Genomic DNA, 27,798 nt, shown 5'->3' on the forward strand with positions numbered 1-27,798 from the left:
AAGCTGGCAGCAGCCCCCGAGAGGGCCCTGGCACCATGGACAATGATGAACCTCTTGAGCCTGAGACAAAAGGTGAAAAGGCATCCTATTTCTCACCACTCAGGCCCTTCTGGCTGCCTCAGTGTAATGCCTAGTGACTAGTGTAATGCCTAGGGATCCTGAAGCCCCCTTCCCTCCTCTCCTGGGACCTTCTAGAATTGGGAGGCTATGTGACTTTGACTGCACTTCAGGACTTGCCAAATAGGGCATGGATGCAATGCTGTGCTGGAATCGGCTCATCCCAACTCTGGCTGACTTTGATTTTCATTCTGCGAGCTGGTCAATGTCATGTTAGGAGTTGGAAATCAGCCGTGTTGGAAATATTTATACCACCTGAATTGGCTACTACTACAAGTCAGAATTCTTTCTTTTTTTTTTTTCCTGGAGAGCTGTTAAACATTTACCAACATTCCACTGGTTGGATGGAATTCTAAAACTGTTTAGCTAATGAGGAAAATCAGATATCGGCACTTTTTGATGGCTATGTTTGATGGTTAAGCGGCCATATGTCGTCTTTCAGACCACTGCTACTTCCACCCCTTATCACACAGAACTTGTCTTACAGGCTGGGAAATAAATGTTGGAGCTTGGGTCTACGGACAAGGGCTGAGAAGGATACAAACTTCAATCTTAGAACCTGGGTGGTCAAAATGGGATCCCTACCAGGAATGCTTCGCCCACCCAAGGAGGAGGTCGGCTGAGTTTTGACAGGCTACCTGGTGGGGCAGCCTGGCTTTCCAAACCGTTGCTTCCTGCCAGCATAAGAGGACTAGCCCTAGACCTTTGGTGTGGCTTTCAGAAGCCCAGGGCTGGTTTCAGATCAGTGGCGCAATGGCAGAAAAAAAATCCCATCTAGCCAGTGTAGCGGACTGGTGTGAGGGAAGCCCAGGACACATGTATTTAATCACAGCAATTAGTTTCAACCACAGGGAGATTTGCAAGCCCTTCCTTCTGCATGGTCATGAATTTGGATTGGAAGGAAGAGAAGCTAGGCCAACCTCTTAGGAAGCAAGTTATCCCTCTTGCTCCCCAGGACTGCTCCTGTTCTGTTTTGTTTTATATTTGAACAAGTTACCTCCCTGCCCCTTGCCCTCCGCAGCACCGTCTGTGCCTGCCAATGAGGAAGCCTAGGCAGCGGCGTATGTCTTTTCCCTGAAAGAGTAAAGCAGACCCTGAACCCCACCCAAAGCCGAAAAGAAGGAAACTAGAGAGCAAGTAGCCAGCGTCCAGAGCAGGCCCAACACAGGAGTGAGTCTCCAGGGAACACGAGGGGGCTTTAGCACAAGAGGAGGCCGCTCTGTGTCGAAAGGAGGGCTTGTGGGGTGGAGCCCTACCCCCCACCACCGGCAGGGCTGAACACGGTTTATTGTCCCTTGGCGCCTTGAGCCACGTGGGGCTGGGGGACAAAGGCTGCAGCCAGGACCCTGGTCACAAACGAGCAGAACAGAGGCACGGGGAGACCAGTGGTGGGCTCCACACGAAAGGTCAGTGGGTTTAATTTCCAGAATCAAGGGATGAACTTTTCTTCCAGATGAGGGTGACACTGTGTCAGCATCGCAGAGCAGTGACGAAACACTCTACTGTGAGGCTGAAGCCCCCACGGTTGTCGAAAAAGAGAAGCCGGGCCAGGAGAGCTCAGAAACAGACCTCGAGATTGAAGGTGAGTGTGGGCCTTAGAGGGTTGGTGGGGAGCGGGGGGCTGGCTCACTCCTTCCTCAAAAGCTGGAGAAACAGGTTTCCCCAGGGGGCCCTGGCTCTGCCTGGTGGAAGTGCCGAGAGGGACTGTGGCAGAAGCACCTGTGCTCGATTTGGTGCCATGTCCTCCTCCAGGCTGTCCCATGCTTATGACCGGCCTTGTGATTAGAAGGGTCACATCCGCTTGTTGGAAGCTGGACCAGGCATTTCTGATTTTCCGAGGGTTTCCACATTGGGCATCTTGTCACCTTTGCAATAGTCCCAGGAGTTAGGCCTTATTACCTGCTTTAGAAAGATTGGGTGAGTTGCCCAAGGCCACCAGGAGATTGCTGATCCCACGTTCTCCCCACCTTGTCCATCTGCCTTCCGTATTCCATCCTCCAGGGGTCCTGGAGTATTTGCGGCCCACCTTGCCTCCTGGAGACCTTCCTCTGCTCACATGAGAGTTTTTGTTCCCCCTGCTTCAGAGCGCCACATTTTCCCTAAGAAATCCAAGTGTGTGTGTGTGTGTGTGTGTGTGTGTGTGTGTGTGTGTGTGTGTGTGTGTGTGGCGGGGGGTGGGGTGGGGACAGAAACCCCTAAAGACTGAATTTGGTGCCAGCTATTCTGGGCTGGATGGTGACTGAGGGCTCAGCCCCTCCAGCCTCTGGTGCCCCTGTGGCTGGTGCTGAGATGCTGGGAATGGGGCAGGAGGGCTTCCGGGGATGGCCTGAGACATGAGCCCGGGCGAGAACAGCAAACCGGTGGTGAGGTTTCAGAAGAGGGAGTGAAGGGAGAAGCTGGTCGCCCACCACGCGTTGCTGTTCTAGGCGACAGGCCATTTTGCACCCCAGGGACGTTGGGCACACTGGTGTGGGGGGATGCTACCGGCATCTCACAGTTAGAGGTCAGGAAGCCTGCTAAAGATCTTACACTGCGAGGGACAGCCCCTCCCAACAGAGAATCATCCAGTTCAAATGTCCAGCATGCAGAGCTGAGCAGCCCTGATCTGCAGCTACCTGGAAGAGAAGGCCCGTTTGTAGCCCGGCCTGCAAAAGCAACTTCCTTGCAAAGAAGAGGTCCTTTCACCAACAAAGCTCTCATTGTCTGCCTTAGAAACGGTTGGGGTGGGTTGGCCAAAGGCCCTGGGGTCTGAAGGAAAAACAGAGAAGGCTTAGACCCCAGCTGGCCATGGGAAGGCCTGCGTCTCCAGAGCTTGCTTAATGAGGACACGGCCTCGGGGCATCAGAACCCAGGAAGGCCCACTGCCCACCACATGAGAGGCAGGCTCATCTAAAGCCTGAGGGGAAAAAAAAAAAGCCCCCCAGATGTTGGAATGGAAAAGTGCAGCCGCCATTCTGTCTGCTGATTTAAGCGCTGATCCGCTGTGTGATTTGGGGCCAGCTCAGTCAGTGGTAAAGTAGGGACGACAGCCCTTTTTGTGAGGAAAGATGACCAGCAGGTCTTTGAATGAAGCAAACCCACTTGCATGCAAGTTTGTTCCTGAACAGAATTGGGGGTCTCACCATCTTTCACTGGTTTGCTGCCTTCAGAAGCCTACTCTGTCCGACTTGGGCTTTTTCTAGTTGATTTGTCTCTAAATCTTTAATAAAACTTTGTTTGTAGCTCACATTTTAAAGTGGTAGTGAAACTAAAACTTCTCCCTTAGCCTTCACAAACCCCCGGCTTTTTGTCTGATTGGCCTTCAAAGCTGGCCTGAGGCTGGCAAGGATGTGACCAGACATCTGTGTGACTGGTCCCTGGATGCAGCCAACCCAGGAAGGTGGGGGTGGGGCACATTGTTGCTTGGGTCCTAAAACCAGGGGTCTTCTCTCTTACCCAAAGGGAGGCGTCCACAGGGCTTTTTGGAGTTCAGGTCTCCCACCACGTGCTGACTTCAGTGGGAGCTGGAGCACACACCCCGGGGGACAGATCCTCAGGCAGAGGGGACACCATCAGAATTGAATGCGGTCTGGGTGAGGAGGGAGATACAGCAAAGGTGGAAGAGAAACTTCGCCTCATTCGCTCGCCTCTGCTTCCACAGATACTGAGAAATTGTTCACCACTGGACAGAAGGAGCTGTACCTGGAAGCCTGCAGACTGGTGGGCGTTGTGCCTGTCTCCTACTTTATCCGGAACATGGAGGAGCCCTACGTGAACCTCAACCACCATGGGCTGGGCCCCCACGGTGCCAAAGCTATTGCTATAGCCCTGGTGGTGAGCATGCCAGTGGGGACACATGAAGCCTGGCAGAGGTGGGGGCTTGACAGCGTGGTGGGCCCAAGAGTCAGAACCGAACTGCGGTGGGACCCTGAACTCATCCTCTCTGCCCACCTTGCCCTAGGCTCTGCTTGATTTCCCCAACGGGCATGGCTGCCCCATTAGCTCTTGGCAAGGAGGCTGCTGGAGACCCAGGCCTTCACAGTCTAAACTCTTCCCTGTTCAGGAAGCAGAGGCACCAGCCAACTGGCCCTGGAAAAAGTGACTAGTCTGGGTTTGGCTCAAATGCTAATGAAAGAACACAATACAAAATGTCAGCCAGGTCTCAGTTTCAAAGTTCACCTTTACTGTAAGTGAGTTCACCACTGAGCCATTCCATTTGATGTCTGCCTTTGGCCATACTATCTGTAATTCTTCAAGATCACACTGTGGAATGGATCATGGGTTCCCAAAGGAATAATGTGCTCTCTCGACTTGGCATGAGTGAACGAGGACTTGACCTTGAATTCAGCATAGCTTTCTGTAATGGTAACGGATTATACACAAAACCGACTCCCATCCCAGGAAAATAGAAACGTTAACAAGTGTGTGTCAGCACTACAGTGTTTGTTCACTTTGGACAGTAAAAAAAAAAAGTTTGATTTTTTAAAAAGCACTCAATTTTGGAACTATAACCACATTTGCACTTAGCACATGCCCATCAAGAAGTTACATGACAGGAAACGGTGCCGCTCTGGGTGGTGAGGTCGGGGGGGGGGCGGTGGCGGGGGGGAGCAGAGGAAGAACAAAGCCATCTTGAAATTTATGGAGCGTTGAAAGACTGATTAATGAAGTGTTAGGAATGCACCGTTGCCTTATGAGCTTCGTGGAAAAAATGAATACTAATGAGATCCACTCAGGACGTGGGCCACTTGTCTCTCAGGAACAGCAGTTTCTGTGTAGGAGGATATTTTCTTCTCTGATTCTCTGTATCTCCAACTTGACAATTAATCATTGTGACATTCTGGTGGACTGAACTTTTACTTATCTTTGGTACTGTTTAACTTCTTACATGTTGTGCTTCCCTGGCTTGGATGAAGAGCCCCCCAAGAGGAGGGATTGTCATATCTGTTTGGGTCTGTCCCTCCTCTGCCAGCTCCATGCCTTTGGACTTGGTAGGCTGTGGGCCCCTGGAGAGAAGGAATGGTCTCTGTTCATCCCTGTTTTCTCAGCAGTGAGCACAGAGGGTGACAGATACTCGCCCGTGTGAAATGAATGGGGATGGACTTGGTGATCAGGCTGCCCGCTGCATCACACGCTGAGCTGGTCCCCGGGACGACTCAGAAGTAGTCCTTCAGCCTGTGTTCCTGCTAAATGACACCTAGACTCGGGGCCGAGAGGGGTGGTTGTTGCTGAGCAATCTCACTTGCCTTTGAACATGACTGCATTTTGCCACCAACCCTGCCCTCCCTTAACCCAGAGCCAAGGCCAGAAGATACTTCACGATGGCCCTGGAGGACGATTCTGCATCGCAGTTGCAGGCACATCACACTTTCCCTTTGCCTGGAGCAAGAGTTCCTATCACTTGCTACTTCTCTCACTGTTTTGTGTGCTTTTATAAGACTCACATCCAAAGACATGTCTGTTCTCTGTGCCTTTCTGCACAGGAACCAGGTGGAGAAGTTCTGGTTACAGCTAAGCCCAGTCCCTCCTGCTGCAATGCCAGTCATTTCTACTTGTCTTGCTCTTTGTGGGAATGCAGACTAGCTTGGATGTAGATATTTATTTAAGATTTAAATTCAGCTTCATCTAAACAGCCTTGAGGCAACACCCTGACTATCAGAGGGTGCCAATAATCCTTAAGCTGGATCCAGAAGAAAGACCTCTGAAGGAAAGCAGGCATGCTAAATCCTTTATCCTCAAATACCCTTATTAAACGTATCACATGCTTCTTAATTTTGGAATAAGTCACAGGCCTTTCTCCTTGAAGCTAAATAGTTAAAAAAAATCTATTCAGCTCATCCTTGTGTCTCATCCCTTCTAAGGCTTTTTTTTGTTTTTGTTTTTGTTTTTGTTTTTAGGGCCACACCGGCAGCATGTGGAAGTTTCCAGGCTAGGGGTCAATTGGAGCTGCAGCTGCTGGACTATACCACAGCCACAGCAACGCGGGATCCAAGCCACATCTGCAACCTATGCTGCAGCTTGTGGCAACACTGGATCCTTAACCCACTGGGAGGGGCCAGGGATTGAACCTGCACCCTCATGGATACTAGTTTGCTTTGTCACCCTCTGGGCCCAATGGGAACGCCTCACTGCTTTGTTTTCATGGCCCTCTTCTAAATCCCTCTTGGAAACCTTTTAGGGGGGAGGGAGGTGCCCAGAGTAAGCACATCATCCTAGCAAAACTCACTGGGATGGCTTGTCCCCTGTACTTTGCTCCTGTTCCCAGCCACTCCTCTCGCATTGCTAGCTTGCATCTCCATATCCTCTGATGCAGCCGGGGTGTTCAAGAGAGGCGATGGGTTCTGGGCAAGGGCAGGGACCTGATCAAGTCACCAACCACCCCTGTCTCTCCCCCTCCCCTTGTGGCGGCTGAAGTCCAACACGACTGTTCTCACCCTGGAGCTGGCAGACAACTGTATCATGGAGGAGGGTGTCTTGAGCCTGGTGGAGATGCTACAGGAGAACTACTACCTCCAGGAGATGGTACTGTGCCCTGCTCTGCCAGTTCCTACCCCCATGCTGAGGGTCTCAGAACCCATTCGGGACAAGCAGAGGCCCCTGCCCAAGCCCAAGCCAACCTCCAGGCTTTCTGCTGCAATCAGGCTGGGGGCTTCTCTCCTCTGGAAGTCAGATAATCATGGCTGGTTTATATAAAGTCCCTCTGACTAGCTCTCTTCTCAGAGGAGAGCCACACCAGAGAGGCTGGCCAGGGACCCAGTGTTCCCCATAGAAAACCCTGAGAAACTATCTCTGTCTGGACCTCATAAGCCCTCAAATGAACAAACTTATTTCTTCCTTCCTTCCTTCCTTCCTTCCTTCCTTCCTTCCTTCCTTCCTTCCTTCCTTCCTTCCTTCCTTCCTTCCTTCTCTCTCTCTCGCTCTCTCTTTCTTTCTTTCTTGGCTTTTAAGGGCTAAAACCAGGCTAGGGGTTGAACCAGAGCTGCAGCCTCTGGCCTATGCCACAGCAACGCCAGATCCGAGCCACATCTGTGACCCACACCACAGCTCACGGCAACACCAAATCCTTAACCCACTGAGCGAGGCAGGATCGACCCTTCGTCTTCATGGATGCTAGTCAGGTTCATTTCCGCTGAGCCACGACGGGAACTCCCAAAATTATTTCTTTAGAGTTGCCTCAAAGTGAACTTTCTTAAAGAGAATACAAACGTGAAATAATTTCATAAACTACAACGTGCCTCGACAGCGACGATGGCGATGGTTGTGCTACCTACCATGTGAAGTCCTTCACGTCTCGGAGCCGCACACCTCAGACGGTCAGGGGGCTGATGCTGCGCTGTGTCCATTGTACCACAATTTTAAACACTGAAAAAAGGAAAGGGAAAAGACAACTAAGATAATCATGGCTGGTTTATATAAAGTCCCTCTGACTAGCCGGAAAGGTCTATGTCCGTTTAGCCCCCTACTGCTTTCAAGCACAGTGAAGGGAATTGCAATGATTGCTTAGTCTAAACTTATTTTTTTTTCTTTTTTTGTTTTTGCTTGCTTGCTTGCTTTCCTTCCTTCCTTCCTTCCTTCCTTCCTTTCTTTCTTTCTTTCTTTCTTTCTTTCTTTCTTTCTTTCTTTCTTTCTTTCTTTCTTTCTTTCTTTCTTTCTTTCTTTCTTTCTTTCTTTTTGCTTTTTTAGGGCCGAACCCAACATAAGGAAGTTCCCAGGCTAGAGGTTGAATCGGAGCTGTAGCGCCAGCCTACACCACAGCCACAGCAACTCGGATCCGAGCTGTATCTGAGACCTACACCACAGCTAGTGGCAACACCAGATCCCGGATCCCCGATGCACTGAGCAAGGCCAGGGATCAAATCCACATCCTCAAGGATACCAGTTGGATTCGTTTCTGCTGCGCTACAATGGGAACTCCTAAACTTATTTTTCAGTCATTTCATGCCAAGCCCTCCAAAAAAAGCTGTCTTGGCTTTCCGAACAAAATGAAACAAAAACCCAGTGTGCTCATCTAAAATACCAGGGCTAAATTGGGGCATTGAGGTCAACTTCAGAGAAAACTGAGACCAGCCTGGTGCTCAGGGGGAAGCATCAGAAATGCCCGGGCTCCTCTCCACCTCCTCCTCCTCCCCTGGGCACTACCCTAACCCTTCCCATCCTTTCACCCCAGCCCGCTCTCCCCACCCCACCCCTGCTCCCTTGGTGCCCATGGACCTCATGTAAGCACCCCCCACCCCAATCATTTGTTAATGAGGGCCCTTTGGTGAGATTTTTACATACATGAGTGTTCTCTTGCCTTTTAGAATATTTCCAACAATAATCTTGGTCTGGAGGGGGCCAGAATCCTCTCCGAGTTCCTCCAGAATAACACCTCTTCACTCTTTAGTCTTCAGCTTTCAGGTGAGCTCACGGAGGAGGAGGGAGAGGACAGTGGGAAGGAGGCAGAGAGAAGGGTGGGGGCAGAGAGGTCCAGGGTCTAATGGAACCAAGCCAGGTCCTGCTGCTATCAGAGACCAGAACACTGTGTCTACACTCTGCTGGATTCTTCCAGCCGTCCTCGCTCCTTCCCCACAGCCACACTGGCTTCCCAGCTGTCCTGGGTGAGCAACTTCTGATTCATTTTCCAACAGTCCCACCTCTGCTTGAAAGGCTCCACCCTGGAGACCTGCATGGCTCCAGCTTCATCCCCATCTCTACTCACAGGTCATCTCCTTAGGGGGATTTCTCTGACCTAACAAACCATCACTCTCTAGGAGTTCCCTTGTGGTGTAGTGGTTAAGGATCCGGCATTGTCACTGTAGTGGCCTGGGTTGCTGCTATAGTAATGGTCAGATCTCTGGCCCGGGAACATGCGCCTTTGACAGGTGCAGCCAAAAAAAGAAAGAAAGCGAGAAAGAGAAAGGAAGAGGGGTTCCCGTCGTGGCGCAGTGGTTAATGAATCTGACCAGGAACCGTGAGGTTACAGGTTCGATCCCTGGCCTTGCTCAATGGGTTAAGGATCCGGTGTTGCCGTGAGCTGTGGTGTAGGCCGAAGACGTGGCTCAGATCCCACGTTGCTGTGGCTGTGGTGTAGGCCGGCGGCTACAGCTCTGATTCAACCCCTAGCCTGGGAACCTCCATATGCCACGGGAAGCAGACCTAGAAAAGGCGAAAAGAAAAAGAAAAAAGAAAGAAAGAGAAAGAAAGAAAGGAGGGAAGGAGGGAGGGAGGAAGGAAGAGGGGGGAAAAAACCCACTTTCTGACCTGTTTCTCTTCCTAGTTTTTTCTTTCTGGTGTGTTTCAGAGCTATTAATTTTTGTACATCGATACTACTACCAATCACTATATTAAGTTATCTTACTAGTTCTAATATTTTGTTAATGTTCTTGAATTATTTAGGTAGGTGATCATATCTGCAAACAGTGGAGGTTTTTCTCTTTTCTTCCCAGTGTTTACAACTCCTAGAGAGCTTTCTGGTTGTACTGGCTAAGACCTTTAAAATAACATTAATATAGAAACTCTTTGTAAATAAACAAATTTCCCATCCCTGTCCCAAGCCTGCTGAATCAGAATATTTAGGGGGAAAGTTCTAAGAATCTATATTTTATTAAGCTTCCCAGATGATTCTCTTACAACTAATACTCTATTGGTAAAAACAGATGTAAACACAACAATTTGAATAATGGATTACCTAATTTCATACATTGGCTAGATTATTATCTCATTCTATTGCACTGGTAGCAGAAACAGCCAAAGAAGTATTTGTGTTTCAGTGGGGTCATTCATTCATTCAGTAAGGATTTACTGAACACCTGTTATGTGCCAAGAACTATTTAGGTACTAGAGACACAGAGTTTATTAATGTTTCAAAGGAGAAATTTGAGGATAAGAGTCTGTGTCATTTATTCCCCAGAAATCACCAATTTTTTTTACATAGATCATATCTTTAAAAAAAAATTATTAAAGTATAGTTGATTTACAATGTGCCTTCAACTTCTGCTGTACAGCAAAGTGACCCAGTCATACATGTATATACATTCTTTTTTTAATGCTATCTTCCATCATGTTCTAACCCAAGAGATTGGACAGAGTTCCCTGTGCTGCACAGTAGGACCTCACTGCTTATCCATTCTTTTTTTGTGTGTGTTTTTCTAGGGCTGTACCTGCGGCATATGGAGGTCCCCAGGCTAGGGGTCTAATTGGAGCTGTAGCCGCCGGCCGAAGCCAGAGACACAGCAACGCGGGATCCGAGCCACATCTTCAACCTACACCACAGCTCACAGCAACACCAGATCCTTAACCCACTGAGTGAGGCCAGGGATCGAACCTGCAATCTCATGGTTCCTAGTTGGATTAGTTAACCACTGAGTCACGACAGGAACTCCTGCTTATCCATTCTAAATGTAATTGTTTGCATCTACCAACCCCAAACTCTCTGTCCCTCTCTGCTTCCCCAGAAATCACCAGCGATTTAGATTGCTTAGCAGGGCCCCGGCGAGGGTAAGAGATGGGAGGCACTCACCTCACCCACAACACTTAGGGGCAACAAAAAAATTTTAGTAACCAAGTAAATAATATCATAATGCAATTTTTTAAAGCCAAAATGAATGCAAAAACAAATCATGTTGAAAAAAATAGCAACACTTTAAAGCAAGATCCCACAGGGTCAGATTAGGATGAGGAGAGCGAGGCCTGGCCAGATAAGTACAGCGTCAGACCCTGCCTTTATTTAGCATTGGTTCCTCCTAGAGGCTTTTGCACTGATTTTGATTTCAAAATATTTTATGAAGGTATTACTCGCCTTGATTACGGAGCTTTGCAGCAGGGCGCTCTCAGATTTTCCGTGCACAGCAAGTGCCTCATTCATCCCTCTAGTCCCACCCCTGCTGCGTAGAGTTGGATTAGCATTTTTATAATGTTGCAGACTTTAGGCACTAGGCTAGGGGTCGATGCTGTCCATGGACGCACATGCCGTGGTGTACCAACTCCTGGTCCTCCCTGGACAATCTCAGCAGAGAGAGCAGGGAATGATGGTAAAGAGATGGTAATGAATTGCCTCCTCCCCCACCCCCCCCACCCGTGTTCTTCGGTGCCCAAACATTTGCTCTATGCGCTTGCCACCTTTTCTATGTCTGACTGTTCCAAAGGCAAGGGACTCCCAGGGTTAGGATATGGAGGGTTAGGGAGCCTTAGTCTGGAAAGCGTGGCTAACTCCCCCCTTCACTACAGGAAATAACTTCAAGGAAGAATCTGCAGAGCTGTTCTGCCAAGCCCTATCGGTAAGAAGCAAGGAGTGGGGGCAGCCAGCCTTGTGAGAGAAGTCGCTGGGAGATGGGTGGCTCCGAGCATAGGGAAGGGAAGCCCTTTGCCTGCTTTAGGGAGCTGGTGAGGGTTTGGACTCAGCCAGTCCTATCAAAAGCCACAGCAAATGGGGCGTTCCCACTGTGGCTCAGAGGTAGTGAACCTGAAGAGCATCCATGAGGATGCAGGTTCAATCCCTGGCCTTTCTCAGTGGGTTAAGGATCCAGCGCTGCAGTGTAGTTCAAAGATGTGGCTCAGATCTGATGTTGCTCTGGCTGTGGTGTAGGCCAGAAGCTACAGCTCCAATTTGTCTCCTAGCCTGGGAACTTCCATATGCTACAGGTGCAGCCCTAAAAAGAGAGAGAAAAAAAGGCAAAGCAAGTGGTAGGATGGTTGGGATGGTGCTAGCTTCTCCGTAATTCAACAGAAGATGCTCAAAGAATTGTCCCGAGTCTAAGAACAGTAGGCTCCTCAATTTGGGATATATGGGGGTTCCCCTATGACGCTAAGTATGGTATTGGCAGTCACATAGAAGACACATAGAAATCACATAGAAGACAAAATTACCTCTCTCCACTCTTTCTCTCTTTAGGTCAACTACAGAATTAGGACCCTGGATCTCAGTCACAACCAGTTGTCTGATAAGGCAGGAGAGTACCTGGGACAGATGCTGGGTGAGTCCCTCAAGGAGGGATGGGACCAGCAAAGGAGAGGGGTGTGGGGGACGGTTGCTGTCAAAGCTGCATCCCCTTTTCTATCGTTATTGAATGTTCTGATTGTCCAAAGTCATGTAAGACACATTCAAAATGCATTTTAACCAAAGCAAACACTTGAATGTGGAGAGTGAGACTTTCAATTGATTAGAAAAATATATAGAGAAATAACTTGCTGACTTCAAGGAGGCTCAGGATTATGAAACACTCACAGGGGGCCGAAACAGCAACAAAAACGATTCATAACATTTGATGATATGTTTACAACTTGCAAGTGCTAAAAGACATTATGGGGCAATGATGGAAGACAAGCACAAATAGGGAGTAGGTAGATAGTCGCTTGCTGTATTTGTATAATATAAAAGAATACTGCCGAAGGATCCCCTGGCTACATTAGGCAGTGATCGGTACTCCTAATACCACACCGGCCAAGGCAGATGGACTGTGACAGAAGGAAACCAAGTACCCAAAGCCCTTAGTAATTAGAAACATGCAAAATAAAACAACAAAAACAGAGTTCCCTGGTGGCTCAGTGGGTTAAGGATCTTAGCGTTGTCCCTGCTCTGGCATGGTTTTGATCCCTGGCCCAGGAACTTCCGTATGCTCAGGGTGCAGCCAAAATAAATAAATAAAACACGATCTCCCTTGTCATCCACCAGAGCTGGGATACGTCCCCGTCAGAGAATAGCAAGGGCAGTGAACACACGGGAACTGTGAGGACAGTCACCAGCTGCTGGGCAGAGGCACCCTGGAGAGCACCTGGGACGTGCACGTGTTCTGCGATGCCGTTTGACTCCATGCACGTCTCAGAGATGCTCTCACACATGCGCAGAGAGAGATGTCTGAGGAGGGTCACTGCAAATAAAAGAAAAAAGAAAGAAACACCCTAAAGGCCTGTCCCTGGGGAAAGGAGTAGGAAAGCAGTGAAGATGGGGAACTAACCTAGAGACGTGCCGAGAGGTAGCCCCACTTCGAAGGTGGCTCTTCGTTGAAACCTGAATATCAAAGAAGAACCAGCCGTGCCAGGTACTGGACACGCAGAGTTCTAGGCAGAAAGAATGGAGCGTGGCGTGTTTGAGAAACTGGGAGGACAGCGTGGCTGGAGCAGAGAGGACGGGGGAGGAGAGGAGAAGGAGAAGATGTCGTTGGGGTGGCCTGCAGCCGCTTACGCTGGGCTGTGAACCATGACACGTGTGGAGCCTGGGTTTCATCCACTGAAGGATTTTTTTTTCTTTTTTTTTCTTTTTTTTTTTTGGTCTTTTTAGGGCCACTCCTGTGGCATCTAGACGTTCCCAGGCTAGGGGTCAAATCAGAGCTGCATCTGCCGGCCTACACCACAGCCACAGCAACGCCAGATCTGAGCTGCATCTGCGACCTACCTCACAGCTCATGGAAACACTGGATCCTTAACCCAGTAAGCAAGGCCAGGAATCGAACCCACATCCTCAAGGTTACTAGTTGGGTTCATTACCACTGAGCCACAATGGGAACTCCTCACTGATAGATGTTTCCGGGGCGGGGGGGGGGGCGATGACCCAGTGCAACTTGCAGATTTAGACCTGCTGTGTGAAGCCTGCAACTGAGGAGGGTGGGGTTGGAAGAGCGAGGCCTGTCAGGAGGCAGTTGGTGGTCCAGGCAAGACAGGACAGATAGGCCCGTGATTCTTTTGTTTCAGTTACCGGTTGGAAGGTGTGCCATTTACTTAGAGGGGAAACCTCGGGAAGTAAGAGTATGGAGGGGCAGGGGCAGAAGTCAAGGTTTCCGTTTTGCTCATGTCCTGCTTTCCGTGCCTGTTCGACATCTACACAGAGGTGTCAGATAGGTGGTTTGCTATGTGAGTTTAGAGCAGGGGTGCAAGGTATAACTTAAGTGAGGGACTTGCAGAGAAGAAGAAAGAAGGGTAGGAAGAAAATGGGTGAGACAGGAAGGGAGAGAGAACGAAGGCAGGAGAAAAACTTGTTCTCAATATAACAGGTGTTATACACTTTTCTGAAAGTCTGTCTGGGTGGTTGACACAAAAAAGAGAAAGCCATGGTCAGTACAGAGTGCTCTGTCCAAAAAAAAAATAAAATAGAAATGGAGCTCCCACTGCAGCACAGTGGTTAAGGATCTGGTGTTGCTGCAGCTGTGGCTCAGATTCAATCCCTGGCCTGGGAACTTCCATATGCCATAGGTGCAGCCATAAAAAAAGTGACAGTGATGATATGTGTTAAGTAGGATGTTTTCCCAACCCTATATGGCATGTAACAAAAGCATCTTTAAGTTTTAAAAATGGGCACTTTCTGTACAAATCCAGCTTCTAGACAAGCCGGATGCCTCCCCATGTCCATCTGGTTGTGTTGCTAAAGCTCTCCTGGATGGAAATTCTGGGGCTGCCACTGCTTCGGTAGGTGTCCCTGAAAAAGACATCATGTGATACAACAAGCCATGCCCATCAAAGTCTGCTTACGTAAATATGACCCTGTTTTCTATGCTGTCTCCGTCGATTTTAATGGTTGTGTAACTTTCCACCAGATGGACATTTATGATATGCTTTGCCCTTTCCCCTGTGAGTCACAGACCTTAATTTATGAGTGATGCTATGGTGAACATGCACACGTGTGTGCTCTGTCCATATCCTGTATTATCACCATGGGAAGTGTCTCAGGGGTGGTATTGCTGTGAGATAGAGTAGATGCATTTTAATAGGAAAATGTCTGTGACCAAATAGTATTTGCCAAATGGATGATACCATTTACTGGCCACCTGCAATAGGTGAGTATTTTTCTATATTGTTACCAACACTGGGAATCATCTTATAATTTTATACTTAAGTGAATAATTGACAAGTGATTACCTCAGTGTTTTGCTTTGCATGGGGATTGAACCATCCTTATCCTCAATGCCATGACTATCTGCCAACTCTGAGAGTGGGTCCTCTGGAACATCGGGGATGCTGAGATGATTCCCTCCTTCCCCAGCTCTCAACAGTGGGCTCCAGTCACTGGATCTGAGCTGGAACCACTTCTACATCCATGGAGCAGTGGCCTTGTGCAATGGTCTTCGGGTAAGATGTTCCAGGAGAGCAGTGTTGAGTCCAGGTGGCGGACAGCCAGGACCTCTGCCTGTCTGCTGTCTTGAACCTCTCCCTTGTGGTCACTGTTGATGAGAGCATGCTGAGCTCTCATCACCTGCTCGTCTCACTGTCGGTCTACCTCCCACAGCTCCTGGACACATGTTATTCTTTGGGATAAATCCCTCCTGGGTCAATTTCACCTGCTGGGGCCTAGTTGGCATCTTTGGGGAACTTCAACAAGGCCCTTTAGCCAGAAGATAGGGAATGACCTGAACCCAAAGGGAATGAATCTCAAGACTACTTGAGAAGTTCCTGTTGTGGCTCAGTGGTAATGAACCTGACTAGTATCCATGAGGATGCCGATTTAATGCCTGGCCTCACTCAGTGGGTTAAGGATCTGGTGTTGCTGTGCCTGTGGTGTAGGCCAGCAGCTATAGCTCAGACGCGACCCCTTGCCCAGGAACTTCCACATGCCATAGGTGTGGCCCTAAAAAAAAACCACCACAAAACAAACAAACAAAAGGGAGTACTTGAGACTCTGAGCCCAGCTGGGAGGGCTCTGGAAAGACCTGGCAGATCTCTTTCCCATGGACCACTAAGCCTGGCCACCAGTAGGGGCCAAAAATCGGGCCTGTTGGCCAGATGAGCTACATGCAAACTTGGTGCTGGTGCTGTTCTGCCCTGTCCCTGCAGGTTAACGTAGCCCTGAAGAAACTGGATCTCTCCATGAACAGCTTTGGGAATGAGGGGGCTGCGGCCCTAGGGGAGGTCCTCAGACTCAACAGCTCCCTGGCCTACCTAGATGTCAGCTGCAACGACATCAGTAACGAAGGGATCACCAAACTCAGCAAAGGCCTGGAGGTGAATGAAAGCCTCAAAGTTCTGAAGGTAAAGTCTTTGCCTGAGCTGGGAATGGAACGTCTTGTATAAGCACCCATGTGGGGGTGTGGGTGTGTGTGTGTGTGTGTGTGTGTATCCATATGTGGGCATCCATGCGTGTAAATCTGTGTGTGTCTGTGCATCTGTGTGTCTCTGCTACATCCATGCATGTGTGCATCCAGGTGTGAGTCCCTGCATCCATCTATGTGTCTGTGCGCCCACGTGTGTGCATGCACGTGCATGTCTGTGTGTGTTGGGGTGGGGGCAGCAGGACAATGGCGCTGGATGTTGCTGGGGAGAAAATCTACCTTGTGCTTTACAAGTGCGTACACCCGTGGCTGTCTCTGTGCTATAACCCAGCATCACCCTCCGCTCTCACCTGGCACATCATCTCCTACCTGGTCTTCCTTCCTCTGGTCCGGGTCTGCTCCAGAGTTTCTCCCCACTACGGCCAGAGTGTGCGTTCTGAGTGTAACTCTGAGTGTAACTCTGACCTCCACCCCCACCCCCACTTCCTCCAGCTTAGACCCCCATAGCCTCTGTTGCTCAGGTCCAGTCCTCTCACCACGCGTGCTTCTCCAGCCTGTTTACCCCGCCTCCCCCTCTCTCCCTCATGCTCCAGGGTCTTTCATTCCCTCCCCGCCCCGCCCCCCGCCCGCCCCCTGCCTGCCGCCCGCACCCCCCCCCCCCCCCCCCCGCAGAGCCTGCCTGTGCTGCTCCGTCCCCTGGTCCCCTGCCTCAGTGGCTGCTCTGTCTCAGAGCACAGCTGGAGCAGCAATTCTCCAGGGACCTGCTGACCCCTGCACTGGAGTTTCTCCTTATGCTCTCATTTGAGTGACTATTTGACTGTCTGTCACCTGCTAGGGCGAAAGCTTCATGAGGACAAGGCGTGTTTGGTTTTGTCCATTTTTATACCCCTTATACCTAGCAGTCCTGGGCATGTAGTAGATGCCCGATGAATATTAAGTGAATAAATGAATTCATATTTCATTGTAAATTACCTTGCTTAAAGATGCTAATTTATGACAAAGAAACCTGTGGGAAGTTGGAGAACAAGTGAAAGATGAGCACGTCTCTTAGCAGCCTCCCCTTTCCCCTTCTATTAGCGAGTTCTTTATCAAGTGATTTGCCTCCTTATTCACGGCCCAAGCGTACAGAGCCGGCTCCCTTAGTCCCACTCGTCAGATGAGAAAACTGAGGTTGTGTGGCTTGTCAGGCCATGCAGCCAGCAAGAGGCAGAGGGAAGTCAGCTCCTGGTTTCGACTGCAACTCTGACTCAAACAAGTTGTGGAGGTGACTCAGAGGGACCACAGATGTGGGAGTGCTGGTGACAGAAGAATCGGAGTTAGGAATCAGTGGAGATGAGCCACCATCCAAGAGAACAGCCACGTTAGATCTGCTGAGGTGACAAGAGGGAGTCAGGGTCCCACCAGCTGGGTGATGGTGGTGACAGCAGACCAGAGCAGGTGGCCATCTAGTGACTGGAGGAGCTGAGAGTCCAGCCTGGCTGCAGGGGCACAAACTGTAACTCAGAGAAGAAGGACTGACTCAGCCTGCAAGAGAGTCAGCCTGGGTGACCAATGAAGCCAAGCAAAGTTCATAGACCCTGCAGTGCAAAAAGACTGAAAACACTGCCTGGGCAAAATGGCGACAGGGCTTTTTCTCTGATTAGTGGGATATAGGCAACATTAACATTTTTTTTCTACAATGACAAAATATTTTATTTTTAATATTTTAATATTTAAAATTATTTTAAGGAGTTCCCGTCGTGGCGCAGTGGTTAACGAATCCGACTAGGAACCATGAGGTTGCGGGTTCAGTCCCTGCCCTTGCTCAGTGGCGTTGCCGTGAGCTGTGGTGCAGGTCGCAGATGCGGCTCGGATCCTGCGTTGCTGTGGCTCTGGCGTAGGCCAGTGGCTACAGCTCCGATTCGACCCCTAGCCTGGGAACCTCCATATGCCGTGAGAGTGGCCCAAGAAAATGGCAAAAAAAAAATAAAAAAGTTTCAGCCTCATCAGGAAACCAACCAAAAGCTTTTGACAACAATATCTAACATTCCTGGGGGGCTTACTCTGTACTGTGCACTCATTTGAATGCTTTGCTTGAAGCTGAATCCTCAGAGCAGCTTTAGACAATACGTAGGCAGCGGGCAGGGAATCATGAGGCCAGAAGGTTGGTAAGCAGAGCCCCTGGGCTCCGAGCTCCCTGCTGTTAACCTCTACCCCGCAGTCAGTGGCTCCCGGCACTGCTGGGATAACGGCCTGAGCACTTAGTTAGGCCCACAAGGTCCTATGCGATCCAGCCCATTCCAGCTCTGTGGTCTCACTCTCTCCCTCTGCTCCCTCCCACATGTTTGGCGTTGCCCAAATACCTCAGCCCCTTTCCACTTGCCTTCCCTTGTCTTCTTTGATGCATCTTATTCCCTCCTCTGGTCCTGCCCTACCTTCTTCCTCCCCGACTAATCCCCATTAGTCCTGTAAGGCTTGGCTTCAGTGTTCCTCCACCATACCAGATGCCCCTTTCCTTGCTTCTGCCACACCAGTGGGTCCCTCTGTCATTGCCATGATCGCATTTCTGATGTTATTTGCTCGTTTGCCTGTGTCCCCCTCTAGAGTGTAAGCTGAGGGCAGAGATCTTGTCATGTCTGTCTGTGCCTCCCTCAGCACTTCACCCAGGGCCTGGCAGATGGGAGGCCCCCACTAGATGTTTACTGGATGGATGGATGGATGGATGGATGGATGCAGTGAGATGGACAGGTGGATGGATGACTGGACAAAGAGACTGACAGGGATTGTGATTTGATGGGAAGAAATGGAAACTGTGCTCTGAGCCAGCCCCTCCGGTCCCCATCTCTGCCTCCTTCTGTCTCTCCCTTTCTCCCACAGCTTTTCCTGAACCCTATAAGTATGGATGGGGCTCTTTTACTTATCCTGTCCATCAAGAGGAACCCCAAATCCAAGATGGAAGATATCGACATTTCTGTAAGTTGCTCCCCCCGGGGACCAGGCCAGTTTCCATGGCCACTGTCAGGTCCCACAGAGCTGGCCCTCAGGACCCTCACACGCATGCTCCATGAAAAGGCCACCCCCTTTGGAGTACAACTCTGCCCCCTCCAGGGGTCCTTTCAGAGCAATAGCCACTCAGTCGATAACCTCTTGGTGTGAAATTATTTACCTGGGACCCCAGGGCCTGCACCCCCAAGAGTGGGCCTGGGGGCAGAGAGGAGGAACACCAGAAACAAAGGCAGGGGACCCCAGAACAGACTTGTCAACTGTCAGCTTTGTCGATGGCTCTGGGGCATAGAATGCTTCCAGAATCCGAGGATTTTCACAAGTCTGAGTATTCTTTTTTTTTTTTTTTCCCCCACTGTACAGCAAGGGGATCAAGTTATCCTTACATGTATACATTACAATTACATTTTTTTCCCCACCCTTTGTTCTGTTGCTACATGAGTATCTAGACAAAGTTCTCAATGCTACTCAGCTGCATCTCCTTGTAAATCTATTCTAAGTTGTGTCTGATAAGCCCAAGCTCCCGATCCCTCCCACTCCCTCCCCCTCCCATCAGGCAGCCGCAAGTCTTTTCTCTAAGTCCATGATTTTCTTTTCTGAGGAGATGTTCACTTGTGCTGGATATTAGATTCCAGTTATAAGTGATATCATATGGTATTTGTCTTTGTCTTTCTGGCTCATTTCACTCAGGATGAGATTCTCTAGTTCCATCCATGTTGCTGCAAATGGCATTATGTCATTCTTTTTTATGGCTGAGTAGTATTCCATTGTGTATATATACCACATCTTCCGAATCCAATCATCTGTCGATGGACATTTGGGTTGTTTCCATGTCCTGGCTATTGTGAATAGTGCTGCAATGAACATGCGGGTGCATGTGTCTCTTTTAAGTAGAATTTTGTCCGGATATATGCCCAAGAGTGGGATCGTGGGGTCATATGGAAGTTCTATGAATAGATTTCTAAGGTATCTCCAAACTGTTCTCCATAGTGGCTGTACCAGTTTACATTCCCACCAACAGTGCAGGAGGGTTCCCTTTTCTCAACAGCCCCTCCAGCACTTGTTATTTGTGGATTTATTAATGATGGCCATTCTGACTGGTGTGAGGTGGTATCTCATGGTAGTTTTGATTTGCATTTCTCTTATAATCAGAGATGTTGAGCATTTTTTCATGTGTTTGCTGGCCATCTGTATATCTTCCTTGGAGAACAGTCTATTCAGGTCTTTTGCCCATTTTTCCATTGATTGATTGGCTTTTTTGCTGTTGGGTTGTATAAGTTGTTTATACATTCTAGAAATTAAGCCCTTGTCAGTTGCATCATTTGAAACTATTTTCTCCCATTCTGTAAGTTGTCTTTTTGTTTTCTTTTTGGTTTCCTTTGCTGTGCAAAAGCTTTTCAGTTTGATGAGGTCCCATGGGTTTATTTTTGCTCTAATTTCTATTGCTTTGGGAGACGGACCTGAGAAAATATTCATGATGTTGATGTCAGAGAGTGTTTTGCCTATGTTTTCTTCTAGGAGTTTGATGGTGTCCTGTCATATATTTAAGTCTTTCAGCCATTTTGAGTTTATTTTTGTGCGTGGTGTGAGGGTGTGTTCTAGTTTCATTGCTTTGCATGCAGCTGTCCAGGTTTCCCAGCAATGCTTGCTGAATAGACTGTCTTTTTCCCATTTTATGTTCTTGCCTTCCTTGTCAAAGATTAATTGACCATAGGTGTCAGGGTTAAGTCTGAGTATTCTAACATGTACAAACCTGTGTTTCCATTTTATGACTCAGCCTACGTGACTCAGAGTTGTATCTGAGGGTAAACTAATCTGATGGAGAGGGGAAGCCTGAGGAGGTGACTTTGCTCTGTGGGCTACTCTTGCCCGAATCACCCTAGAGGTGGGAGCCGGTGCTAACCACATCCCATCCTCATCTACCATCCTACACTCTTTTTTTTTTTAAACCCCAAAGCCATTTTACCGACACCGGCTCCTCTGCTCCTTCTCTGGGAGGTGGGTAGAGTGCCCTTGTGACTTGGGCCGCCGTAGCAAAGGACACAAAACCAGGTGGCTTAAATGATAGAACGGTGTGGTCTCAGTTCCGGAAGCTGGAAGTCCAAGATCAAGGTGTTGGTGGGCTTGGTTCCTGCAGAGGGCTGTGAGGAAGACTCTGGTCCTTGCTCCTCTCCTGGCTTCTGGTAGTTGGCTGGCAATCTTTGCTGCTCCTTGGCTGTAGAAACATCACCCTAATCTCTGCCTGCAGCCTCAGGCGGCGTTCTGCTGTGTGTCTGTCTGTGCGTCCCGGTGTTCCCTTTTTACAAGGACACCGGTCAGATTGGACTAGGGCCCACCCTCATGACCTCGTTTTAACTTGAACATCTGCGAAGACCCTCTTTACCAATAAGGCCACATTCCCAGGTCCTGAGGGTTAGGACTTCAACATCTTTGGGGGGGGAGGGGCACAATTCAATCCATAACAAGTGCTTTCCCTCATTTTCCCCATTTTACATGTAAGGAAACTGAAACAGAGAGGTTAGGTCACTTGCCCAGGACCACACAGCAAGTGAGAAACACAGCAAGGAGTAAACCCAGGGCTCCTGCCTTCTCCTCTAGAGTTCTGTACAGGTACAGTGTTAAAGTCCTTTTCCATTTGTTTAATGCCACCCTAACATGCTGTTTGGCTAAGATTTGAATGCCTTACGATTCTATCAGGGATGATATTTTTGCATTTGAAACCCAAGCTTTTTGAAACCCAAGCTTCTTGGACCTGAAGCGAAAGTAAAATTGGGGTTTAGATTTGCCACAGGTTATCAACCATGATAAAAACAAGCCTGCTTTTGTTCTCACTGTGTTCCCTCGCTGCAGTCGCCCTGCCCCGGGCTCCTTCTTGTGTTCTGGGTCCTCTCCACCCTCCTCTCACAGTTCTGACCTGCACCCCAGGAGGCTGCCTCAGCCCCCCTGCCCCCCGCCCCGCCCTGAGCCTCGGCCCCAGGTCTTATTAGCATTGGGTCCCCCCCCCCCGCCCCCGCCCCCAGAGGGCAGGCTGGAAGGTATGAAGCCTGGCCTTGCCTTGGGGTGTCTGAGGGGCTGTCAGACATGGTGCTCTTTCGGCCCTAAGACTGCAAATAAACCCATGAGCCGGGATCACACCGCCGTTCAACAAACCGACCAGAACCAATAGATCTGATTCGGCCTTTTCCTTCCCTTTTGTCCACTCTGCTGCCATAACTCTCAGCGGTCTTAGAATCGCTTCATGGTAGATGCTTCTAGAACTTTCTTTAGAATATCTACAAAGGGTAGGGTGTAAGTCTTCAGCCCTGAAGCCTGGATTTAATTCTTGAAAAGGCAAACTACTCAGAAACACATCTGAGGAATGAAGCAGGTCAGTCATACCGGGGAAATCAAGTTTGATCAAATGCTTTTTTTTTTTTTGGTATTTTGGAGGCCACACCCATGACATATGGAGGTTCCCAGGCTAGGGATGAATTGGAGCTGCAGCTGCCAGCCTACACCACAGCCACAGCAACGCAGGATCCTTAACCCACTGATTGAAGCCAGGGATCAAACATGCATCCTTATGGATACTAGTCAGATTCATTTTTGCTGACCCACAGCAGGAACTCCATCAAATACTATTTCTCAGAACACATGTTCTCCTGCAGCTCCAACCTGGCTCGGGGGGCACTTCCACAACAGCGGGTTCACAGTGTGTTTTGAGCCTTGATGGAATGGTTGGTGGGAGGGGGCCTCTGCCAGGGCATCTGTTCTGAAGACCAGCACTGATGTAGAAATGGGCTTTTCAGGGCCTTTTGGGGGGACCCGACTTGCCACCCCACAGCTGTGTCTCATCTGTCAATCCCATAGCTGTGTCCTAGCTGCCACACACAGACACTAGTGCTCGCCTTTGGAGAGCAGAGCTGAGTTGACAGTATGTGAAAGGCCCCAGCAGCCAACTCGGACATCTGATCATCACGCGGGAAACTTACACGTCACACCCCAAGGCTGTCCTAGTCTCCGAGCAGCACTGCAGAACAAACTAGAAAAGACGACACCTTAACTTCGCTTGGGGCGGGGGAGGGGGGTTGCTCGCTGGTCTGGGAGGTGGCACCATGGCAGTGACCTCCCCCAGATGGTTCCCTCTCTCCCCGCTTCAGAATGTGCTGGTGTCCGAGCAGTTTGTGAGAACATTGGACAGTGTGTGCGCCATCCACCCTCAACTGGACGTGCTGTACAAGGCGGTGCAAGGCCTCTCTATCAAGAAAACCCTCTTCACGTGGACAAACCCCATGAAACTGATCCAGGTGAGCCCCACTGCCCTCTAAGAGCCCCCAGGGACCCCTGGAGAGAGCTGACCTTTGGCTCAGCTTCCCAGAGTGTCTCCTTCCCCAGAGCGTCTGTGCAGGAAGGTCTCGGACGTGGAATATCAGATCCCTGAGCAGGGCTTCCTGCTCCCAGAGGAAGGCAAGGGCTAAGAACTGGCTGAAGTGGGAGGGCCTTGGAATGGGACAGTTTCTGCCACCCTGGCTCCTCCATGGCAACCAAACACAAGTTCCTGAAGTGCTCTGGGCCTCAGTCTCTTCACCTGTAAAATGGGCATAATAAATAGCAACCACCCAACAGGGCTTCCCTGAAGATTAAATTCTATGCTCTATGTGACGGGCTTAAAACAAGGTCTGGCATTAAGCACACAAATTAATGTGGGCTCTTTCCACTGGCTGGTAAGGATGCCAAGACGTCCCAAACCTGCAGGCAGGACAGCTATTTGGCAGCTTCAGCTAAAAAGAAAAACTCAAGTCTTTTATACGTAGGGGTCCCCTGCCCCTGGCTGGAGTCTTAGATTGCGTCTGGCAGTCACAGGAGTCAGACGTAGCAGTGGATACAAAAGCTCGGACAATGTCAGCGCTGGCAGGGATGTTACAGAACTCACCCTGATGTGCAGATGACAGGTCTGCTGCTAGGTGCTGACTGTTTGCCACCAGGGGCAGCAGGAGCTGGGATGGTGCCTTGAAAACGTGGGTTCTGCAGGGTGTGTGCCACTGGGACCTGACGGGTGGTTGTGTGTGTGTGTGTGTGTGTTGGGAGGAGGGAGGTCTGTGGGAAGAGGACAGAGCCAAAGATAACCCCATATATTTAAGCCCAAATGGACTGAAAGAATGATGGTAACATTGCCGGCGGTGGGGAAGCCCTGCAGGGAGAAGCGGCTGCCTCCTGGCCGCTTCCGCTCTGGCTCCACCCGCCCATTCTCCCCCTTCTGCTCCACATTTCAGCCCCAGCAGATTTTGCCACTTCCTTTCTGCATCAGTCCTCTCTTAAGACTAACTCCAGGTCCCTATGCCTGGAGCACCCCTCCCCCTGCCCTCTGTGTCTCGCCCATTCCCACTCACGCTCTAGGTCTCCAGGGCCATGTCCCTGGACAGCCCTTCTCAGGTGCCCTAGTCCAGAGTAGCTGCCCCGGCCAGGTGCTCCGCAGCCCTGTGCTTCGCCCTTTCACTGCAGGACTCTGGACTCCACCAAGGCAGGGGCTACCTTGGTTCCGATCAAAAGCACCTACCAAAGTAAGGGGCCCTTATGCCAGTCAAAGTTCTTCGTTGCAGACCACAGAATCCACTCTAGCTAGGTTAAGTGAAAAGGGATAGATTACCAAAGATAGAACACAGAGACACTAGGAGGGCTGATAAAATAGCTCTAGGTTTAGATTTCAGAAATGACTCCTCAAACACCCCAACTGGGTGGCCAAGACGGCTGTTGCTTCTGCCTCGGTCAGGAAGCTGCCCAAGCAGGAATGGCCTACTGAATCAGGAAGCCACCCCCTCAGCTGCCAGCAGCCTGCTCTCCCCAAATCAGATGGGTCATATTGTGTCTCATTCCAGTGCTCAGTGAAACCCACTCCATTCTGACCTGTAACTTCAAGGGAACTTGAGGAATGCTGATTTTTAGTTTTCCAGCCTCTGCGTTGTAGAGGCATGCTAAGAAGGAACAGAGAGGGTGTTGAGGGCCGCCCCTGGTATCTGCCACAGTGCTCAGTAACTGTGCAGAATTCAGCTGACTGAGGTTCGATTTGGACGTGTTGGATTGAGGTGTCACTGGAGATCAGCATGGACTTGTGAGCGGCTGCTGGGGATGCAGAAGTGGAAATGGAGGTTTGGGATCAGCCCAGGGGAAAGGGGTGGGGTAGGCCATGCACCCCCGAGAGAGAGGGGTGGGGAGCAGCGAAACCGGAGACTGATCCCTGAGGAAGTCCTCCGTGAGCATGGCGTCTGCAGAAATATCTGTCGATACAGCTGGGCTTGCCTGTGGCCTTTGGAGAGTCAGAGGGGAAGAGAAGCAAAAAGATACTAAAAAAAGGACCTGAAAGAATATTTTAATGACATTGAAAAGGAGTTCACATTATAATAATACAGTGCACGTCATAAAAACAGTGTATACAGTACAAAGGTGATAGATGCATAGACATATAGATAGATAGATAGGTAGATGAAAAAATACACATCAAGGGAGCTCCTGCATGGCTCAGTGGTAATGACCCCAACTAGCCTCCATGAGGATGTGGGTTTGATCCCTGACCTCGCTCAGCGGGTTAAAGATCTGGCGATGCCATGAGTTGTGGTGTAGGTCTCTGATCCTGCACTGCTGTGGCTGTGCTGTAGGCCGGCAACTATAGCTCTGATTTGACCCCTAGCCTGGGAACTTCCATATGCCGTGGGCTTGACCCTAAAAAGACGAAGAAGAAAAAAAATACACATCAAGATGTTACCTCTGGCTGGTGGGATTGGATTGGATTTATGGCTTACTTTTCATTTTCTTTGTTTCTACTAATCTAAAATTACTTTAAATGTGAGTAGGTAAGATCTTTGAAATGAAAACAATGAAATATTATTTTTAAAATACTCTAGCACAGTATAGCTCCATGCAAGTATTTGCGTAAAGTGATGAGAATTCTAGGAATTCCAGGAACCTGTCCTGCCCATCACATGACAAGGCTGTGATGTAGTCTTCTGGTCTCTGAGCTAACAACATCCCAGGGTACCATCGTCGCTAGTCTTAGCAGCGGCAACTTGAAAATTAAAGAATACAGGTGGGAGTTCCTGTCGTGGCACAGTGGTTAATGAATCCAACTAGGAACCATGAGGTTGTGGGTTTGGTCCCTGCCCTCGCTCAGTGGGTTAAGGATCCGGCGTTGCCGTGAGCTGTGGTGTAGGTTGCAGCCTCGGCTCGGATCCCACGTTGCTGTGGCTCTGACGTAGGCTGGTGGCTACAGCTCCGATTTGACCCCTAGCCTGGGAACCTCCATATGCCGTGGGAGCGGCCCAAGAAATAGCAAAAAAAAAGAATACAGGTGGATACAATCACTGCCATCCCCCTCCATGCTGCATTAGCCTAACCCTCCGCCCCAATCCTTCCGCCTTAGGAGCACAGGAGAGCCTGCCCAGTGTGGGTGGGGTGAACACACAATACGAGTGGAAAGAGGGGTGGGGTAGGGGTTGGTACGGATGCTACAAGGTCACATGTTTGCTCCTGGCATCTTCTGCTTCTCTAAGAGCTACGCGGAGCAACAGAAAATCTCAGTCCTGGACTTCTTCAGGAGCTTGAACCCTAGTGGAGAGATGAGGATGCCTGTGGGCGAGTTCCGGAAAGCTATGATACAGGTGCGTGGATTCCTGGTGGCCAGAAGCACTGTGCGTGTGTGTGCATGTGTGGGTGGGGGGTGTGTGTGTGCTTGAGACAGAGACAGAGACACAGCTCGAGCCCTTTGTAGAGCTCCCCGGATTGGCTGTGGGTGTCCACCTCCTTTATCTGGACCCAGAGGGACCCCAAGACCTCCTTCAGTCGCCAACCGAAGTCCTTCTCTGTATTGCACGGCTGGGTGCCTCTGGTGACCCGAGATGCCACCACCTGAGGACACATTCTTCATCTTCTAGGTCTTTCTCCCCACTGCGTGTGGCCACTGGGCAGGTTTTAAAAGGGAGTGGGAGAGTAGGCCGCATCCCAAAGCCCCAACAGGTCACTTTTACCCCATCCCCTCGCCTGAAATCCCCCCAGTATGGTGCAGAGGGACCCCTGAAATGCAGACCTGAAGAGGCCGGGCACCAGGGCAGCCCTAGGAGGGACTGGGCCCTGCAAGAATAGGACCCAAGGGGGCCCAGACAGGGGGCATAGGACCCTCAGTGCCAGGCCTGTGGTGAAGGGGACTTGGTAGCAGGGCGATAAGGATATGCTGCCCCCTCATCCTGGACCCCGTCTCCTTCACCCCTGCTGCTCCCTGGAGAGGGGAGATGCCCTGGGGTCTTGGCGATGACCCACGGGCGGGGGCTTGCTGCCCTGCATGCTGCGGGTTCAGTGTCCTCTGAGCCCTCAGTTGCCAGCTGTGGTCCCGAGAGAGAGGCGTTATGTGGAGTGTGTATGTGTGGTGTGTGTTTGTGGGGTGTGTGTGTGCATGTGTGTGTTGGGGGTGTGTGCATGTGTGGTGTGTGTGTGTGTGTGTGCATGTGGTATGTGTGTGTATGTGTGTTGGGGTGTGGTGTGTGTGCATGTGTGGTGTGTGTGTGTGTGTGTGTGTGTTGGGGGGGTATCTAGAGCAGGGAGATGCAGAGAGCTCCATTGACTTCGAATGTTCTATCCACCTCTTCAGCAGAACAAGGTCCCTATAAATCGGTACCAAGTCAGGGAGCTGATGAAGAGGCTGGATGAGAAGACGGGCATGGTGGACTTCAGGTCAGCCCGGGCCCCGCGTGGGCTGCCTTCTGCCCTGGGCCAGCCCGCAGTTCTCTCCAAGGCGCCTTAG

The 27,798-nt window shown here is 50.1% G+C and overlaps 1 protein-coding gene across 1 annotated transcript; it reads left to right on the top strand.

The window, feature by feature from the left end:
* Positions 1 to 35: 35 nt before the first annotated feature.
* Positions 36 to 27,798, top strand: LRRC74A (leucine rich repeat containing 74A). The gene is made up of 13 exons (XM_047797545.1): positions 36 to 72; positions 1,571 to 1,699; positions 3,758 to 3,930; positions 6,511 to 6,618; positions 8,397 to 8,493; positions 11,302 to 11,351; positions 11,966 to 12,047; positions 15,047 to 15,132; positions 15,835 to 16,029; positions 18,906 to 19,001; positions 23,171 to 23,317; positions 26,555 to 26,662; positions 27,646 to 27,798. Exons 1-13 carry the CDS (start codon positions 36 to 38, stop codon positions 27,796 to 27,798), a joined length of 1,461 nt encoding a protein of 486 aa, XP_047653501.1.

The sequence above is a fragment of the Phacochoerus africanus genome, chromosome 9, assembly GCF_016906955.1.
Source record: "Phacochoerus africanus isolate WHEZ1 chromosome 9, ROS_Pafr_v1, whole genome shotgun sequence".
In the NCBI taxonomy this organism is placed as follows: Eukaryota; Metazoa; Chordata; class Mammalia; order Artiodactyla; family Suidae; genus Phacochoerus; species Phacochoerus africanus.

Coding starts and splice junctions, on each gene's coding strand:
- LRRC74A (XM_047797545.1), top strand. CDS start 36: ATGGACAATGATGAACCTCTTGAGCCTGAGACAAAAG. Junction 11,352..11,965: donor TGTTCTGCCAAGCCCTATCG/GTAAGAAGCAAG, acceptor TTCTCTCTTTAG/GTCAACTACAGAATTAGGAC. Junction 23,318..26,554: donor ACCCCATGAAACTGATCCAG/GTGAGCCCCACT, acceptor TGCTTCTCTAAG/AGCTACGCGGAGCAACAGAA.